General features: G+C 43.1%; 1 protein-coding gene across 4 annotated transcripts in view; it reads right to left on the bottom strand.

The window, feature by feature from the left end:
• Positions 1–21,309, bottom strand: part of ASTN1 (astrotactin 1) — a 374,655-nt gene that overhangs the window by 152,890 nt on the left and 200,456 nt on the right. For all 4 annotated transcript variants that reach the window (XM_017952723.3, XM_017952711.2, XM_017952715.2 and 1 more), the window contains exons 9-13: positions 20,230–20,304; positions 13,034–13,171; positions 12,363–12,513; positions 3,920–4,086; positions 668–862 (exon numbers count right to left, since the gene is read on the bottom strand). In XM_017952723.3, coding sequence (XP_017808212.2) covers positions 668–862; positions 3,920–4,086; positions 12,363–12,513; positions 13,034–13,171; positions 20,230–20,304 — 726 coding nt within the window. The remainder of the gene's footprint in view (positions 1–667; positions 863–3,919; positions 4,087–12,362; positions 12,514–13,033; positions 13,172–20,229; positions 20,305–21,309) is intronic.

Genomic DNA, 21,309 nt, shown 5'->3' with positions numbered 1-21,309 from the left:
TATGTCTGTCAATATTTACAATATTGGAAATTAAAATAGAAATTTTAAAAATGTATTAATTCACGTAAAAACAACAAAAATGAATTCATTCAATATTAACATATTTTATAAAACATGAGAAGTAATATTTTATATTTTTTGCAAATTTAAAAAATATCTAACAATTGAAGATAGCTGGATTCTCACATCTGAATTCAATTTACTGTAATATCTTGTTTGGATTGAAGTATGGGAAGAAAATTCAGCCTTTCTGTAGTTGGAAAAGGCAGGACCTTGGATATACTTCGAGAGGGGACCCTTAGATATCCTTGGATGACACTGTGAAGACTGCTGTTCTAGACTGACTCACACACTGATGCTTCCATTCATAGGGAAATGGAGCTTGAGCATTTTCGTGTGGGCTTCCATGCAAAATCTTCCAGTCCCTGCCTGGGCAAAGTAAAATCTCATTTAACACTTTACTGTTAACCCAAGCTAAGCATGGTTCTTGGATTCCGGAAGAAGGAATGTATTCTTGGAGAAGACCAAGGGCAAGAATGTAGTCGATCCCTTTAGGCATATCATATTTACCCTGCTTCAAGATATAAAGCTTTATGCTAGTGCAAAACTCTTTAGAGAAAGTCCACCAACAACCTTGAATAATCACTTCTATGCATATGAGGTTTACCTGAATGTTCCTTTCAGCACCTGTCCAGCAGCTACTTCCTTGGAATGGTTGTTGTAACCAAAGAACATCTCCCCAAAGAGGGTCTGGTTCATGGGAAGCTCCCTGCTTTCCCCACAGTCACTTCCCTCTGGACAGGTCTCCGTGATGAGTTGGCAAGAGCGTCCATCCACACCAAGCTTGTAGTCCTCGATGCACCTAGCACAGAGGAGAGCTCGATATAAGAAGTTATTACATCAGTGACCCATGCAGGCAAGTCAACCCCTGCATTGGGAGGAAATGCCTTTGAGAGCATGTTGGATCACCAAAGATTAGATTTCCAAATTAGATTCCAATTTGATTTTGACTCATTGGTTTTTTAAACTTGTAAACTGAGGCTTCTTTCGTCATGTGATCAGACTAAATCTCTCTCCTTTGCTGTGCAGACAAGTGCTGTCAGAACTTTAGAGTGCCCTCTCCTCTAATAACTGTACAGTTTCCCAAATAGATCAGGGTAAGAATCACTGAAGATAAGCTTGCAAATGAGTTAACACATTTAAATCCAAGATATTCTAGAGCTTTTCTTAAGAACCATCTACAGGTCAGACCCTGCATTTGTTTGGAGGCTAATTAGGCAGCAAAAAGAAAGACACTGTGCTTAAGAAATTAATAACTTTCTAATCTGGTCCTGTGACAAGTCAACTAAGAAATTAGAAAGATTTATCATCTCCTGGCGGTGTTCTGTTTGAATGTATCCAAACACAATATCAACCCATAAAAACTCCTCCTCCATTAAGAGTAGCCTTCCTGAACTAAATAGACCCTAGGGCACACAGTGTGAATGCCACGTGCACCATTAACCAACAACTGCCTCCTTGGCATCCTCCTCATTAGGATGGAAAAGCAACATCAATGTTACTAAATATGGGTCAGCAACTCATAAGTCATTAATTGGACCTTATTTGCAGTTATAGTGAGAAGAATATACATTTGTTAGCTAAAGTAAGAACTTCTTTCATAAGGCTGTCATTAAAAAAGAATATTGATTTAATTTGGGTCTCTCATTAGACATACACCAAATTTAGAATTTAAAGATGCTCATGATATTAAAGCACATCATTTATTACTATCCACAGCCATTGTTACGATAAGATAAAGAACTCTGTCTTATGTAGAGGAACAAGGAATAATACAGTGAGAAGCAATATTGTAATAGCAGTGACTTTGTCCTTTACAGGGAAACCTTGGGTCAGCTGATTAACCTCTCTGAGCTTCAGTTTCCAAAACTGTAGAAAAAGGAAAAAAGTAGCTGCTTCACTGGGTTGTTGAGAAGATTGAGAGACTGCACGTAATGAGCTTATGCGGTGCCTAACATATAGCTAGTGATCATTAAATGTTGTTATCAGTAGCAGCAGAGGTGCAAATGAGGCCCATGTTCATGCAACTTTAACTGTTTTTTCCATTTCCCATTTATATATTTGTGTGAACAGGTGTGATGAGAGCTCTTTAATTATAAATGTATGTGATTTGGTCTTTATAGAAGAATCTCAAATCAAGGACTTCTTTGGCAGGCTATATATAGTACCTTGGATAGTGCTAAACACACGGGTGTCTGATTCTTATTGAAACAGGGAAGAAATCCAGTCCAGGTCCTACTACATTAGTCCAGGAAATAGATGTGACTCAAAATTCCCAGAGGATTCCATGGCACCAGCTTAGATCTCAGACAAGATAGTGAAGTGGTTCCTTCCTTGAGCAATAACACAGTGTTTCTAGGAAGAATTTTGAAGCTGTGTGGTTCCCTCTCAGTCCATCTTGAACATCTGGACAGCTTCCCCTTTTATGCTGCCTCATCTTCCTCATTCTCCTGACCACGTGTCCCACTGTAAACTCCTTTGAGGAGAGAGATCGGGTCGGGTATCCTGTTTTTTTCCCTACACCTGACACCCAAGGGTCTCTGTGCAAAGTAGGTGCTCAAATATAGGTTTATTAAATAAATATATTTATGTAACTTTGGCTGAATTGACCTCTATTAATTGAAATGGGTCAACCCTAATGATAACATTACAGAGAATATTAAGATACAGAGCAAGCTTCCATTTATAGTATGAGAGTTTACAAGAAACTGAATATGAAAATGGCTCAGTTACAAAGAAATAAAACGAAACACAATAAAATAACATTACATGATTATTCAGCAGGCACTGGCTTTGGGCAACAATCCAGCCTAGTTTTATGACTATAAACATTGATTTTCATTGCAAGCCTATCAGACTGTGAGATCCCTGAGGGCAAGAACTATGTGTTATTTATCTTTGCAGCTCAGTGGTCGGCACAGTACGGGGCATAAAGTAAGTTCTGTCCTTAGCAGGCCGGAAGAGAGAGGGGAGGGGAGGGAGAGGGGGGAGAACAGAGAGTGGGGAAGGCTAGACAAGCTAACTATGGCTGTAGAATAGATGAATCTTTGTTTACTTTATAAATATAGCATAAAATGTCTTTAAATATAATTCCAGTCAGCAGTGTAAATTTAAATTTTTAGAGAACCACAGAACTTTTAAAAAATCAGGGAAGGCCTGAATCTAGTCCTAATCTTCTCACTCACCATCTTCCCCGCTTTGAGGGAGTCACTTAACCTCACTGTGCATTAGTTTTTCCATCTGTAAAATGGGGTTGCATTGCCTGCCCTGCTCCCTCAGAGAGTGATCCTGAGAAGAGATGAACTGAGATGGGTGGGAGAGCCGGTCTGCAGGAAAGGGCTCTTCACACACAGGAGTCACTGTGCCTTAGGAGGAGTGGCTGCACACAATGCTAGGACTTTGGGGCCAGAATTTAAATAAGTTTCCATTTGTCCAAAGACCAACCCCTTTTTTTGAGAATTGACTAGTTTTGCACACTCTTTCCCAAGTTTTAAACAATGAAAATCTTTTGTCACAAAACAGCTAATTAACATAGCCTTTCAAAACACAACTTGGAAAATGCTGGTTTAATTGGAGAATGATTTAAGTAAACCATGTAGTTAACTTCCCCTTGCAAGTAAATACCCCAGACTCAGTTTCCCCATCTATAGGGGTTGGACTAGACTTAGGTCCCACCCAACTTTAAAATGTTCCCCCTCGACTTTAAAAATGTTCCCCCTCCAGTCCTAGAGGCTCTTTCCTCAGAGACTAAGGGATGGCCTAGGGTGACCTATTCACTCACATTTCCTGGATTCAGCATTGAAAGTCCTGCGTCCTGGGACAAATGGACGCAGGGTGGCCCGCTGGCAACTCAACTCACCCACAGAACATGAGGATGTTGTACAGGGTGGGGTCGTCCGGGAAGGGCGCCATCTGCTGGAGGCACAGCTGCTCACAGCCGCCGTTGAAGCCATCTGAACAGTCCACTCCGATGTGACGGTCATAGCAGCCGGAGCTGTCCTTCATGGGACTGAGTCCAGATGGGCACTGGCACAATCAGAAAGCATCCATATACATGGGTGAATCGGGGAACTGAGTTCTCTGGGAGCTGAGTGTAATCACTGACACCAGTTTGTAGCACTCAGCCTTGAAACTATTACCATTGGGAAGTAATCCACGAATTTCCCACCGCGGCGGACTTCTTTTAAAAACAAGTGACCTTTTATGACACCTTGCTTCTTCTCTCTGGACACGGATCACACACATTTCCATTAAAGACACTTCCTCCAAAAAGGCTGGAAGAGAGCATTGTAGCAAGACACAGCTGAGGTGTGCTGACCTCCCAAATGGGCCTCTGGCTAGCAGGAGAGTGGAAGTGATGGGCCAGAATTAAAATGCATTTGCAAAGATTCCACTGGGCTACAGGAAGGGAGTGCTGCTGTTTGGCCTTGATATTAAGAGTTTTTTAAATGTCTAAAGCCCTTTGTCAACATTGGTACCAAACAGCAGTGTTAGAATGGACTGAGCCAGGGCTTCCAGCCTGAAGGAGGAAGTGAACTTTCCCTGTAAGCTTGGAGGGGGATTGCTCTCATAGTGGGAGTAGCTGTATCATCACCTTCCTATGTCAGGGATGCTCTCTGGAAGACACACAGACAAGGGTACCTACTATGTGGTCACCCACAGGTGCTGCACTTGGGTTTGGCTGGATGCTTTTAATGCAAAATATTTAGCTTTTCTGCACTACCTTGTCCTCAGTAGTATACTCCCCAAGAATTATAGCAAAGAGAAAATCTAAGAAGAGATGTCTTTTCCCAGGAGAAGACAAAAGGACTTGGTGAGCAACGGCGGCACTTACCCATCACCTATTATATGCCAGGCAATTGTCTAACCTGCTCACTAACTCATGTGACCCTCACAACACCCTGAGGAGGTAAGCAGTATGATCATCCCCATTTTACATATAAGGCAACTGAGGCACAGAGAGTTTCACTTTCCTAAAGTCACACAGCTGCTCCTGGCAGAACCATGCTTGAACCCTTTGTAGCTTGGCTGTGGAGTCCATGACTTAGCTGCTTCATCATTAGCGCATACCACACTCAGCCGTTTACACAGTAGTCACTGTTTACTGAACACTTATGAGGAGCTGGGCACTGTGCTTAAGTACTTTAGGTATTTTATCTCACAATATCCTATATTATCCCTATTTGGAGATAAGGAAACCATTAACATTGCCAGTTAATTCACGAACTCTTCTCATTGCACTGGGCTCTGTTTAAAAGTCAATGACTTTTTTCCCCATCCTGTTCCTTCTGCTTGTGCAACAGATTCTGTACATTTGCATTAGCGCCAATCCTTTCTAACAGGCTGGAAGCAGGTAAATAACTTGCACAAGGTCAAGCAGCAAGAGTTGGGCAGAGCTGGGGGTCTGTCCAGATCTGACTCCAATGCTGGGGCTTTTAATGTCTATGCTATATACATACCGTCAACAAGTTAACACACTCCTCCAAAACCAATACCAAACTAAAACAAAACTTTCTAAACTCAATGAAACACAGTGTTAAACATCTCCCCTCCTCCCTACTGCCTGGTTTGCACTTTCTCTTTGCTGCCAACCACCTTATCTTAGTAGCCCACAGCTGCTGCAGGTGTGCCTCTGAAAACTCACCTCTCCTTCCTCCTCTTTCTTAGTTGAAGATCATCATGAGGCAGGATATGCACTGTTTGCTAACACTCATTCTGTAATTTCCCAAACAAATGCCCCCCTGTGGGCCTGCCAGGCTCCCAGCCTGGTCCATCCCCCTTTTTCCCCATGAAGGCAGCTGGAGTGCTGGAAGGTGACAGCATTTAAATAAATTTCCAAGGGCTGCCTCGTGCTGTGCAAATCCAGCTGTTCCAGATGATGGTAAACAAGCAAATGAGGCAGCTGAGGATTGCACCCCATGTTTTGCTAGCCTCCCACTAATCATATTCCTTGGCCACCCAGCTGTTAGGCCAGATGTGCCACCAGAAGGGAGCTGGCCCCAGCACTGTGCGGCTGCCCAGGCATGAAGGCAGGATGGAAACATGGAAGACATGGAAGTTTGACTGGAATTGAATGGGCTGCACTGGTTGCCATGAGTTTGGTTTATTTTTTTCTCCTTCTAGACAGCTTTCTAGAAGCCATTAAGCAGATAAAGTCAGTCCTCCTTTTATTCCCACCCCATATGATTTCAGCCCTCACACCAGCTAGCTACCTCAGTCACTAGCCAGTACTTTCCATCTTTCCAACCACCCACTTTTTTTCAGAGTTCTCCTTCAAGCATGATTTTTGACAAAGACTTTGTTGAATGAAACACGAGCAGGCTTTGTTTCAGAATTCCAAAACCACATCTTGCCTGACTTTAATGTCTAGATGACTACTGCTATCCCAAATTGGACCAGCTAAAATTCATACTCTCTTAGGAAACTTGCAGAAAACACAGTTAGCTGCCTCGTGCAGTTTTTTTTTTTTTTTTTATCAGTAAAATCAAAAATAGTATAGCAGCTATCAGAAATTAAGCAATTCTTTGTGTAGAATGATCTACATATATTATCTTCAACCCAATAACACAGGTACATTTTGTCTTCCACAATTTAAAGATGAGGAAAATTAGACTCAGAAAGATGAGGTAACTTGTCTAGGTCACAGAGGTAGAAAATGGCACAATCAGACTTTGGGCCTAGATTGCCTATCCTGAAAGTGTGTGTGTTTTCCATCCACTCTGCCATGCTGCTTCTCTAGTATGATGAAATCTGGATTCATGAGAATCTCTAAAGAAACAAAGTCAGTGCGTCAACAAAGCAAAGCAGTCCTGTAGATTTGTTGATCGCTTTAAGGAATTCCCAGAGTATATTCTGGGGTCAATTATGGATTTGCAGATTCAGCCTAGTATTTTCTTTCTCTCTTTCTTTTTTTTCCTCTCTCTTTTCAAACATACACACACACGCGTGCGCATGCATGCATACACACACGAAATACTATGAATGTAAATATTTTAGGACAAAACATTATAAAATGTCCAGAGTGATGACCTTGATGGTGAGTCAAGACCCTCAATCACTGAAAAAGATGCAGTTATCCCTACTGCACTGCAACTTCCTTGGGCTGCCGTTCACAGTAAAACGTTTTAGAAAGATTTCCAGAAAAATAAAAAGGCTAAAACCCAAAATAATTTCCTTCTTAACCTTTGGGAACCAGAACACACATTCTTTAAGGAGTTTCCTATGGTACAAATTTGTTTTTTGCCTGAATCCTCTTTCTGCTATTGCATCCACATTCTGGGTTCCCTCAAAATCTATAGCTAAGTACAAAGAAACCAGAGTCTCCAAACCATGCTCTTCTTCCTAGAAGTGTTTGTTGCCAGAGTCCTGTTGTCAGAAAGAAATCCTACCTCCAGGAGACACATGCATTTTCAGTTTGCAAGAGCTGGATATTCTTTTCTCCTGGCTGTGGACAATCCCTCCATTTATTCCTTGAAAGAGAACTGTTTGCTCAAGAGAGATCCCCAAGGTCATATATTAATCCTTCTTTGCATAGGTTATATTTAGCATTCCCAGGGACTTTGTAAACTACGGACTTAAGAAGAAAACTCCATTTATTATGGCAACAGCCCTCCCCTATCAAAAAGGTTGAACAAATGAGCTCATATTTCAGTGACCCCTAAAATACACAAGGTTAATCGTCTTTCATGAGATGCTTATGGCTTCTTGACTTATTAGTGGTCTAAGGCATAATTTGCTAATGAGATTAAAATGATTTTTCCCATTGAATTCCTTTTCTTTGTCATCTTTCCCCTCTTTTCCTACCAGTGATTTTTGGTTGATTAATTACTTAGGAGGCTGGTCAAATCTCACTAAGACTCACTAAGATGCATACTTCCGTTCCAGATGATGAAGTGGGTACTCTGTTGGGAGACGAGTATGAGAGATAAACACACAAACGTATTCAGGGCCCCTGGAAGAAAAGGGATAGATTCCTGAAGCCGAGCCTCCTCGCCTTACCTTAGATGATTCATAGGACATGCAACTATAATTCCTACTAGGAATAGGTTCTCTTTTACTAGATGGCAACCTCACTTCTTTCACAAATAATGATTCCCAAACTTTTTGATGGGCTCTGACATGCAGGCTCAAGCCATGCAGGACTTCTCCCAAGGGTAAAAGTTTGATGGAGTTAAATTTATATTTTAGCAGTGATAGCTTCCTGCCTCCATTTCTCTGGAAGCCTACGAGGCACACTCTCCTGCTTACTGTCCTACAGAGAGAAAGAGAGATGGTAATCTGTGATGGTCTCCACACATCTGTGCTCCAGTAGAGGTGAAATGACACATTTCCTGGGAAACCATTGTAGACAGCATGTGGAGGGAAGGGCAGCAGGGTCGCTGGGTAATTCAAAGCTCATTAGAGCATAATGCTCTGACAAGGAAGGTCGTGTGTTCAATACATGAGAAAGTGGGCACCTGACTTCTCCCCTTCCATGGCACAGCCTGCTCACCTGTGTACATTCTTACATCTTACAAAGCTAAGGCATTTTTTGGCCACTTTCAGGATGAGTGTGAAGTTAAAGAAGGAGCATTAGAGCATGGGTTTTCCTCTATTTTCATTGCATTAGAAATCATTTTCAAAGATTCAGACAAAATTTTATATGAAACCTCAGTAGATAGACTTGATAAGGGTGACGATATCCTGGCTAAAGCTCAGAGCAGGGAGGCTGAAGTCCTGCCAGCCAATCCTGCTCCAACCCCTACTGCCATCTCCCATGGATGATCCCTCCAATGATGTCCCTGGCATGATCCTAGAAACCTGGAAGATACCACCTCACATGGCAAAAGCAACTTTGCAGATGTGATTAGATTAAGGATCTTGAAATATCCTGGATTATCTAGGTGGGCTCAATGTAATCACAAGAGTCCTTGAAAGCGGAAAGAGGAGGCAGAATTAGAGCGGGGCGGGGGGAGGGGATTTGCTACAGAAAAATGGTCAGAAAAATGCACTGTTGCTGGCTTTAAATATGGAGAAGAGTCATGCGCCCAGAAATTTGGGTGGACTCTAGAATCTGCAAAAGGCAAGGGAATGGATTCCCCCTAGAGCCTCCAGAAACAATTGCAGTCCTGGTGGCATTTTGAGTTTAGCCCAGTGGGACCCATGTTGAATTCTCATCTACAGAGTTGTAAGTCAATAATGTGTGTAACTTATAGCCACTACATCTGTGGTAATTTGTTACAGAGGCACTAAGATTATAAGTACTCTTGAAAGACCCTATAGGGCTCACTCAATAGACCAGAGAACTGCTGCTCTTGTACATCACCAGTAAGAAAGACAGCTCTTACCTTGCACACTAAGAACAATGAGTAAGATTTCGTCATCAGCAGTGGGTAGCTGACCATGATGCTTGGAACCCTCATGAAATTTCAGCAATCCATGGCTATTGGAGAGCAGTCTGGCTTGGAATGCTGTGACTGTGGTTTGTACAGGTCTGTGCCTTTCACGGATATTTGTTTCCTGTCCTCAGAGACTATATAAACAATAGGGCAATTAACTGTGTAGCAATTAACCCTGTGGGAGTCCATGCATAACTGAAAAACATGTCCTGCTTCTTAGAAAGAATGAAGGTTGAACAGCCTATGCGGACCAAACATGAATCCCACCTGTCAGGTTTGAATTCAGCCAGGAAAATATAAAGGTATATTCTCTGCCTCTGCCCACATCTCTGCTCCTTCCTTAGGTTCTTTAAGAGTCAGCGTGTTCTGAGTTTCTTATCTCTCTCTCCTTTCATAAAAATAGGCCTTTCTTGGGAAGCCTTTCAGTTCAGCACCCAGAGGGCTGAAGGTAAAGTTTATGTGGAGAGGAGGAAGGCAGGCCAATGCTCTGCAAACTACAGTTGGTTCAGCTGATACCTTTGTCCCTGGTCCAATTCCAGATGACAAGGGACGACTCTGCTGACATATCAGAGCTTTAGGACAGCACCGATGCTCACTGGAGACGGGTCAGGCTCAAGGTCAAGTCTCTGACCTTCTTAGTGGGGTCACAAGGGTCATGGTGGGACACATCAGCTCTCACCCATCCATCCTCCTGCCTCAGGAAGCCTATGCTTCACAGCCAATGAGAAAAAGGAAATCGAGTGTGTCTGCCAATCCTCCTGCCCCTCCTTCTCCAGAAGCCACGTGGTCCAGTGGCTTCAAAGTATTATGCTAATACCAAGTACTGGTGTAACTGGGTGACTTTTTGCAGTGGCTCCAATTCTAAAATGCAGCAGCCTTATTGCAAATGCATATTCATCAGAACTATTCCTGCTAGCTCTGTCTCACAGATCAGTGTTAAAAGTACAAAAATCCATCAGCATAGCTATGTGCCAAGTAAAAGGGGCTATCACCAACAGAAGGCATCTGACAGGCAGACCCTGAGGGGTTCAGGAAGGGGCAGAGAAGTGGCAAAAGAGGGAGAGCCTAGCCCTGTGTGTGTCTGCTAATGCATGTACATGCTCAAACACGTATTGCAGTGGCTACAGAGGGTAGGGAGGGAGGTGCACATATGAACACACAGTGTTTCAGCACTTAGAATGACTCCAGACAGTAATAAGACATGAAAGGCTGAAATCTGGATGAAGAAATATAAGCTGAATAGCTTTTTAAAAAAGTGTCTCAGCTGGGAGCTCCATTAGATAGTGAAATTGTCTCCTGAGGATCCCAGCTGGGAGCACGTTGCTTAAGACATGTGAGAGTGGACCAGCCAAAGGGAGGGTGGCACTGTGGGACATCAGTTTCCTCCTTGGCTGCCTTTGGGAGGCGTGACCTAAAGAGCACCGTTCTTTGCATTTTCCTGACAGTCTTTCCCCTCCTTATCATGGACCCACAGGTTCTCCTCCTATCTGCCCCTCAGTGCTCTCTCTCTCCCTTTCTTTTTCTTCATTTTCTCTTCCTTCTCAGATGAATCACCCTCCTGTCAATAGGTAAAAGTTTGGGGAGGCCTTAGTACAGGGTGCACTCCACCCTGTACCAGGCACATATCTGTCTTTGATTGAGAGCAGCTCCCTGAACAGAACAGGTGCTCAGTGATGGGAAAGAGGGGAGGGGAAAGATGGCATCAGCACAGCATCTTCACAGCTTGTCCCTGCTCAGGGTCCTCTCACACAGCACAGCTGTCAGACTGGAAAGCGAGACAGGGCACCATATCCTCCCCAGAGCTGGAAGCTCCTGCTCCAACCCCCACTCCAACAGAGCGACCAGTGAATCATCTCTTCCTCTCCTCTGCTCTCAATCTGAATGGCTTTCCTCCCTGCCTCTTCTGTCCCATGCCCTTTCCTCTCTTGAGGACTATATCATTCTGCCTTCAAAGAAGGGAGGGACGGAAACGGACAACAGTGCTAAGGGCATAAGAGTGGCCCACATAAAGGAGCCAGCAGCCAAAGGCTTCATCTGCTCCTGCCTCCATTTCCCTGCATAGCACAGTACAGTCTTCACATTCATGATGTGGGAGATAGCTTAGTCCACTCTAGTCCAAATCGTCTTACTAGTTAATAGAATCACATTTTTTTTTTTAAGAGACAGGGTCTCACTCTGTTGCCCAGGTTGAAGTGCAGTGGCGAGATCATAGCTCATTGCAGCCTTGAACTCCTGGGCTCAAGGAATCCTTCTGCCTCAGCCTCCAGAGTAGGTAAGACTATCAGCATACACTGCCATGCCCAGCTAATTTATTCCATTTTTTTTTTTCTGTAGAGACGAGGGTCTCGCTATGTTGCCCAGGCTGTTCTCAAACTCCTGGCTGCAAGTGACTCTCTCACCTCGGCCTCCCAAAGCATTGGGATTACAGGTGTGAGTCAGCCACCATAGACACAGTCCATAGAGCTGATAACAAAGTATTTTAGAAGCCCACCTTTGAAGAAGCAGGTGCCCACTGCTGTGGTCACAGAGGGGACAAAGTTTTTTTTTTTTAATTTTTATTTTTTCACTAGCATTCCTGGCATAACTTCTTTCATCACTCTAGCTTTAGGTAGGTTTCTCCTAAAATTTTCTATTACATTTAAAATCAATGTCATACAATTAAGCAGTTATTTAGTTCTTATGAACTAAATTTTTTCTTGAATAGTTAAAGTACACACAGTAGGTACTCCATAACAACTTCTCGACTAACTGACTCATGATTACCTTCTCATCCTTATCAAGAGAAAATCCCTAATTTAACTAGCTGGTGTTTACAACTGGGGATCACAGCACATTTTTACCTATATATCTGCATTGTGTCTTCCCCCCATGCTTTTCCTCCCCATCCCCCAAACAGAAACTACTAGCTTGGCAGGGCAGACCTACCACGCAACCAGTGGAGTCCAGCTTGCGATCTGAAATACAGCGGAAATTCTTACTGCAGCCCCCGTTATCTTTGCTGCAGTCGCGCACCGGCCCAAAGGAATCTAAGAGAACCTCCAAGCTGTCGAAGGAGGATGAAGTCATCAGCTCCTCTCTGTGGGCAGAAAGAGTGGGAGGCAGGGAAGGGTCAAGGAGATTCCAGATGCAACAAGTGGCATGGCATTACATTCCATGCTCCTCTCTAGTCAACTGAATTGTATCTCACTCTCTCTTATAAGAATTGAAGATCAACTATACTCCAAGCCTTGAACGAACAAATGATGGGCATTCTTCATATCTGGGAAATAAGCCAAGGCTGTAACGCCTGGTCGAAGAAAGAGGTCTAAACTTGGGCAAGTAAATTAACATTTTATTGCCTGTCAGTCCTTAGTGTATGTGAGAAGTGCTTACAAACTCTAATTTTATGTCTTCTTCCAGTGAATGAGCCTTGGGATGTGCAATGTTGGCCCAGATAAAAGCAGATCCTGGCACAACATAGGGGGAATTAGCAGGTTGCCTGCCAATTTTTCCTTTTAGCTTGTCCTGACTCCTTCCCCAGCACCTAGAACCTACAGGTAGTTTCTCATTCTGCTTCCCAAGCCAATTGCAGGCCTCAGTCCTGAAGCCAGACTCACCTGACCTCCACAGCATCCTCCATCACGGTCATGTCCGTCTTGCACTTTGCTGATGGATTGATGGCCAGTTCGGCTGGCGGAATCACAAAGCTCTTGCTGAGGGGCAACCACATGCCCTCCCCAAGGGTGTAGGTGAATCTGCAGGGACATCCAGTGCCAGGTGGTCATGACTGGAGGCATCACCACTCACCACTGGGGGATCTGGCATTTCATTACCAGCGCTTTCTTCTCACCCTTTGCAGTCCTCTTCAGAAAGATTGCCATTTTATGGGTGCAATGACTAAGTTCTAAGGAGGTAGAGAGACCAACCCTTGCTCACATGGCCAGGCAGCTGGAGAACTGATTATGGTGCCTGCTCACTAGTTGTTAGAAGTAGTTTTTATCAAGTCATAAAAAGCAAGTTCCAGCTTTCTTCGGATTTGAAGCTGGGCTTCCCCAGTCTTGAGTCAGATATAATTGGAAGCATTTTAATTGAAGAGAGATGCCAGCCTCCCACCGTCCCCATCCCACGGCTGCACACCCACAGTGGCGGCAATGGCATCTCTCTGTGCCTGGAGGAACCCTAACAAAGAAAAGAAAGAAAGAAAGAAAGCACCCCTTTACAGCTTCCGTGTGATGGGAACAGAAATGACTGAAGCCAAGAGCCTCCAGGGAGGAGAGAAGAGCAGATGAACAAATGAACAGAACAGGCCCAGATTTATTCTCTGCACTCCTACCCACATCCTTGGCTAAAGGCGTTAACCCTGGGGATACAGGGAAGATTTTTTTTTTTTTTAATCTTACAACAAGGGCTAAAAGGAGTAAAAGAATCAATCGGCATTTCAAGGGAGAGCTTAAGAAAACCATGAGAGATTATTTGTTTATTTATTCATTCATTTCATTTCAAAGGCATTCAAATGCTCTGTGTTCATAGTCAAAAATAGTCTGCGGGATCAAAGCCAGTGTGGGTGGGATATGAAGAGGCTGTGGCAGTCTGGCATCCCCTCCCCACTTAATGTGGAAGGAGGAACAATGGAAGGATGTTACAATTAAACAGAACCATTAGCATGCTGCTCACACAGCACCATTTCAGAATCCTGCTCCTTTCTCTACCTTAACACATACATAACCCTCTCCCCTCCCCAGGTTGCCTGAAATTCTAGGAAACCAGATTGATGACTTCAGATCTTTTATTAAAAAAAAAAAATGTATGCAGCCATAAAAAAGGATGAGTTTGCGTCCTTTGTAGGGACATGGATGCAGCTGGAAACCATCATTCTTAGCAAACTATCACAAGAACAGAAAACCAAACACCGCATGTTCTCACTCATAGGTGGGAACTGAACAATGAGATCACTTGGACTCAGGAAGGGGAACATCACACACCGGGGCCTATCATGGGGAGGGGGGAGGGGGGAGGGATTGCATTGGGAGTTATACCTGATGTAAATGACGAGTTGATGGGTGCAGCAGACCAACATGGCACAAGTATACATATGTAACAAACCTGCATGTTATGCACATGTACCCTACAACTTAAAGTATAATAATAATAAATTAATTTAAAAAAAAAAAAAAAATGTAGCCCTCTCCAGTAAGCTGACCATTGACTGGGGCCAATGGGACAGAGCAGACCCATTGACTAAGGCTCATGAGTTAGAGGGCAGCCAAGCCACATGATTTCTGCCCACAACGTGAAAGAGAGTCCTGGGCCCTAGAGCAGCTGGAGGGGTGTGGGACATGTGCCAGCTTAACGCAGGGGATTTCCAGGGGCCAGGCAGAGTCACTGGTAGGAGGGAAGTGGCCAGGATTTGGGGGATTTTCTCCCATTTCCACCCTGACTCTTGGGCCCCTACTTCTCTGACCTGTTGGTGAACCTCTGCATTAAGCAGCATTGAAATGTTAGAGATGCTTCTGGCTCTGTAAGAGTCACTCAGTTCTCCCCACTCTCAAGAGTATCAAGCAGTAAGTCTGTGCAGGGAGGTGCCTGCACCAGGGGAGGAAAGCTTGTTACTTAGAAGACCATGACCATGGCTTCATTCTTCTGTGAAGCAGTTAGCAAAATTGGAAGCATGACAGTCCCTTCATTCACACACACTCACACAAACACACACTCACACAAACACACACTCACACACTTCATCTGGTAAGATTAAGGAGCCCATCCAGGGCTGATTGCCTCAAGGTATCTGGAATCCGGGACTTAAGGATAATGTAAGTTGAAGACAACAACCTCCAAGAATTTGTATAATTTCACTTGGCATTTCACAATGAACATCCTTGAGATAGAAACATTATAACAGGCAGGCTGGAGTGGGGGCACCTCCGCTATTATATTATTTTAGAGAGAATGTCTACAAGTAGTTTGAATGGTACCAAGGAGGAGGCAGTTTATTGGACATAGAAATAAAATTTTGTTTTCTATTTTGATTTCAAAATTACAATATTTTCATTGAAGCAGAGCAACAAATCTGTGACCTGTGGTTTATAATTTATGTAACTGATTTTAGGAAGCCGTTGGCAGTTCTGGTACATTTCCGATGGTTAATTTTTCTTTTGAAAGAGAAGGCTCCATGCCCATCCATCTCACAGTTTTCTCTTCCTCCTCTGAATACACTAATATTTCTAAGAGAAAAGCAAATCACATCTTCCCCCAACTTAAACTGTTTATGGCACCCTGTACCTACAGAATAAAGTTCCAACCTCCAAAGAGGTCATCCTCGATAGCTGATAGCTACTTCAGCTTCTTTTTTCACCAAACCCTGGGTCACCCTCTGCTCTTACAATGAAATCTGACTATAGTTCCTAAAGTAGTCCTGATTTTCTCACCTCTTTGCTTTTACTCCTAATAGATCTTCTTTCTGGATTTTCTTCCCTCTCTTCTGTGTCTGACTTCTAATCATTTGCAGACTCAGGTAAGATCCTATCCCTTCCAGAAATCTGCCCAGGGCCTTCACCCTGCACCCTCAGGCTGAACAAGGGGCTGAGCCTGTGCACCTGACTCAGAGCCCCTTGCTGCTCCTGAAACCATGAGTTGTGCCTGTCTTTTCATGTGTCCATCACCACTCAGAAGAATGTGCTCTCTTGGATGGCAGAGGACAGTTCTTTGTCACCTATGTATCCCCACTGCCTCACACAATTTCTGCCCCAAAGAGGTCGCTCCATAAATATGTATTGACTGATCGATAATGATATTTCATTAGGTTCTTTAGTTTGCACAAGTTTCTGGGAAACACAATCTCCATGTTCAAATTTAAAGGTGGAAGCAGAGGTTAAGATTATCCTCTACGTAGAGCAGGCTATAGGTTAACCTCTAGGTTTATACGGATTTAAAGGTTAAGGTGGAAATGAATCTGATATTGTGAGAAACCTCCTATGTGCAGAGCAGCTCCTGAGACACTGCACTGGACCATTTTAATAAGAAAAGCAGCCTCTGGTAAGATCAAGGTGAAACCCTGTAGGAGAAGCAAAGTCAGGTGTTGGGTGAGACTAATCTTTGCAGAGAACTGTAAAGGGGCAGGTGCCCTGTAGTGTGGCCTCATTTATCCTTACAACAGTCCTCTGAGGCTGGTCAACTGGCCCCACTTTACCAATGTATCAAGTAATTTTTAAGGCTAGTAACCTCTCCAAGGTCACCCTCTGTAAATGGGAAAATTGGGATTGGTCTGATTCTCAGGTATAGATCCCAGCAGCTTTCTAGTTCATGCTGGCTCAGGCCTATGGAATTCTCAAGTTTTCTTTCATCTGCAAAATCTACTGAGTAACTCCAAAAACCAAATATAGAACAAACTGTCAGAGAAAAGCTGTGTCCTAAAATCTCATCTGTCCCTCATTCATGCAGATTTGGCAGGAACAACTTCAAAAAGCTACCCAAGAGAAGCTGGGTGAGCATCTAGAATGCTTTCCCAACTCAGGCCTTCTCTGGAGACAGCTGGTGCTGACCAGTGCAGTTGATAGCTCAGCTGTGCACTGAGTCCTGCACACAGCCCTGTGTTCAACTAGAGCTAGAAATTCCTGTCCAGAGGCAAACACTCACCAGAGAGCTGCACAGAACAAGGCTGTGCTCTCACCGTGGCTTGCCATTAAATGGAATGTGAGGAAATGTATCAATTGCTATTGATCTGGCATCTCCATGCTTTCTCAGAGCAGGCTATTCCAGGACAAGGAATTGTTCCATAGGATGCAGGCACTCACTTTGAGGGAAGGTCTCTGTGGGATCAATTTGGTCTGTACCAATCCCTACCCCCACAGTCTAGTGGAAAGGAGTGATCCTAGCCACAGTAGAGAGGACTTCTTGGGTACTGGAGTGGGTTTGGTGGGAAGATTCAGTCGGTAGGTTCAGGGTCCTCTTAGATCCTTTGAGTCTAGCTTGGGCCCTTCCCAGGTTATTTGGATTGCAGATTATCAAGGTTAGGTTGAACATCAAGGTCTTTTCTTACTCTGGGTTCAAGTTTTTAGGAAATAACTGAAATGATTATCTACATATATCTATTGAAGGCCTGCTGTGTTCAAAATTGTATGTTAGATGTTAAATATTTAAAGCGGTATAAGATACCGCTCCTTCACTCAAGAAGAACATCATTTCATTGGGGAAAAATAGGCAGTTGAAAAATAAATATTAAATAACATAATTGACGAATACATATTACAATCCATATATGATAGGCATTTGCAGGGGTAAAGTCATTGCGGATTGCTACAGCGGATTGGAGACATTCTAGAGCAATATTCTTCCATCCTGGCTTCAGGTTAGAATCACCATAGTGCTTTTAAAAACGCTCATGCCCTCACCACACCTTCCAGAACTTACGAACTAATTGGTTTGCTGGGTAGGATCGTCGGTCATTTTTAAAGAACACTGGGGACTCTCATAGAGAGCCAGGGCTGGAGACTGCTTTTTGGATGAGACTGTAAATGCTTGAAGTCAGAGACTATCTTGGTCATATTTGTTTGGTTATATCTGCAGCATCTGAAACAGTACCTTGAAGGAGTAGGTGTTCAATAGATGCTGAGTTTGGTGGAGACTTGATCTGGATCCTAAAAAATGGTAGTATTTATATTGTGAGAAAAATGTGCATGTGCATTCTTGCTAGAGGAAAGGGTATGAGCAAATGAGCAGAGTGGGAGACATTCAGTTTATTGCGGATATTGGATCACTTAGAAAACAGATTCAGCCAAGAACAAAAGGTTCTCTAGAAGAAGAGTGGCTCATTTAGAGGAAGTTGTATGTTGGCATTTGATAGTAAAAAGATTTAAATGGAGGAATTTAAACTCGACTTCAGAGTCTAGAGAGATGTTCAGGAGCTTGGAATTCAATAGGACACTAAATCATGAGTGAGCATAGTAGCAAAATAAGTAGCCAATTATAGTGACTGACCAGGTCACAGAATTTTTTAGAGTGGTCGTTGGTAGGTGGTTTACTCAGATGCCAGAGTGGTTTCGATTAAAGTTCCTGGTACCTAAAATAAACAGATTGTGACCCATTGCTTTCATTTGACAGGCTAGTTGTTTCCACATTAGGGATAAAAATTCTTAGTCACTTATTGATTAACCCACTGGTTCCTAAGATATCTGACCTCATGGGTCAAACCACACAATTGGTCCACTCTGCAGTGCTTGGATAAAACACCCAGTTGGCAGCCAGCAACTTTGAAAAAAGCATAAATGGTGCTTGTGGGGATAGAAACAGTTTTTGTGCAGGTTTTGCTTGAATAGCAATTTTATTAAGGCCCTTGTTTTTCAAACTGCTAGTTTCTGACTTTCAGGGGATGAGGAACTTATCCATGTCAATCAGCCAAATTCCACCAGGCTCCTCATCTGCCTTATCTTTATTACCCTCTGAAGTTGTGGAAGATCAGCAGTAGGGAAAAGAAAGAAAAAGTCAGCCGAATGATAAATCCTTGTTGGAAAGTTTTAATGCCCATATCACAGTCCAAGGAATGGAGCTGACATCTCTTGCAGCACAAATCCTCAAAAGCAGCCTGTAACCAATGCCATGAGCATGACCCAGCCTTCCCTGGGACAGACACTCAGGAGAGAAAAGGACAAGGGAAAGTCCTTTGAGGAAGTGGTTCTGTGAATCCGCATTTCTAGCTAGGAGCATGCCTAAGAGAACACGGCTAAGCTGAGTCCACAACCAGCTACAGGAGGAGCAGTAGAAGCTTTGCAAAAGAGTGAGCCCTAGGAGGCAAATGCAGGAGCAAAAATTAACAGCTAGGCCAGGAATGGCTGACAGGGATGGTCTGGGAAGGGGCTTGGAAAGGTGGCAGTGAAGAAGTGAGACTCAGCAAACTGTATGGGTGCAAGTCTTCCATTTGACCTACACTGCTCACCATTTCTCCAGAAAAGGCATGCAGTAGCTGAATTCATCAGCCGCTTATGCAGGACTACTCACTTCCTCTATTAGACGACTTACTCAAGGAGGGACATGTATTCATGCCCATACTGTCAAGCCAAGCACTTAGAAGGAACTCAGCAAATGTACGTTAAGTGAATGATAGATTGACAAAATGAATGGATAAGATCTTATTTTGGAAATAAACTGTTCCAGCTAAGGCCTAGTATGAATTAAACTTTATGATAATCGAATCGCTCCTGGCTGGCACTCAAATTATTCCTCTGCTGTGGGCCTTTCTAATATGTGCTCTTCCCAGGTATGTAGGTAGAAATTTGGGAGGGACTAGAAGCATCCAATTTGATCAGGAAAGTAGTAGGTAAAAGAAAATAATAATGAGGCAGAGTTTAGAAAAGGGGAAGGCAGGGGCGGGAAAGATTCATTTTGAACAACTTAAGACACTATGAGGAAGGTGCAAATTAGATGCAAAAATGGAGTGGCAGAAACTGACATTAATTGCCTACTCTGTGCCAGGGATTTTCCCTGCATTATCTCATATATCCCTCACAATAATCTAGCCAGGCATGTAATATAGCCCCATTTAACAAATGCAGAGACTGGAGGCTTCAGGAGGTTGAGTAAATTAGTGAGGTTCCCAGAGCTGGCAAAGAAGGAAGCCAGGGTCCAAACAGAATCGGTCTGACCTCCAAGTCCTCCATGTTGTCCCTGGGCATGACTGGGGGCAAGCACTTTTGTTAGGAGGTGGCCATGACAACTCAAGGTGTTTCCCATTTTATACTTTACCACTAGGAAGTAAGTTCAGGGGGAAGTGGAACACAGGGTTTGCAGACATACATAAGCAAGTCCCTAGACAATCACTTACCTAAATATTTTATCAGAGGGCTGCTCTCCCAAAACCAGGTCAAAGCCTCGCTGAAATATTGTGTAAGGCCATGGCCTAAAAGAAGAAACATCATTCAATTAAATTCAACTCAACAAATACTCACTGAACGCCCACTTCGTGCCAGGCACAGTGCTGGGTGGTAGAGACCCAGCCATCCAGGGCATAGCCCCTGCCCTCAGGAAGCTCACTACTATGAGCTCACACATGACCTTGAATCCTGGGACCTGACAAAGAACACAATAAATGTAAAAATCACTGAACTACTAGGAAAATGGAATTTAATAGCCATGACAATTGGAACTACATATAGAGTAAAATTATATGAAGATAGACCTCACATATTCATAATTCATGGTCCTTCAGATGTAGATTTGCAGAAACCTAGCTAGAAGAGCAGTGTGAGTTCTTGGGAATCAGGCAGTTCTGGATTCAAACTTCATTCTGACATTGAACCAACTGTCTGACTATGGACAGATAATTTGCTTGCCAGTCCTAATTTCCTATAGGGTCAATAAATGATAGCTCCCTAACAGACCATTGTGAAGATTAAGCAAACCTCTTAGGCCAAAGACTACAGCTCATACAGGATATTCGATATGTTTTCTTTTCTTATTCAAAATGACAATAGGATGCTGGGTCTTTGATAGGTTTCAGACATCTTCAAACATTTTAATGTCACTCACTCAAACAGAAACAATTGAAATTGTGTTTGCAAATATTTCTTAACTGTAATGCTTTCTAGTGAACATCCAGGTATTGTCATATGTATTAGAAAGTAACAAGACTATTTCTTTTAAATAGTGCATATCTTTTCACTAACCCAGATCTCTAAGCCCATTATTTAATCATTAAAGCAAGAATCAGCAAAGCCCAGATCTTGTGAGTACTGAGCTATTGCACACACTAGGTGGATTTAGCCCTTACACTTGTGCAACTTACAGTCTTATAATGAACCTGATTATTGACAATTTTACTGTAGACATTCCTTTTGTTTTCAAGGACTACAAAAAGCCAGGAGAATAAATTATTAATTATTATTTGGGGCTAATTCTAATACTA

Source organism: Papio anubis, chromosome 1 (genome assembly GCF_008728515.1).
Source record: "Papio anubis isolate 15944 chromosome 1, Panubis1.0, whole genome shotgun sequence".
In the NCBI taxonomy this organism is placed as follows: Eukaryota; Metazoa; Chordata; class Mammalia; order Primates; family Cercopithecidae; genus Papio; species Papio anubis.
Note: the sequence above shows the minus strand (reverse complement) of the source record. Positions and strands in the feature narration are given on the sequence as shown.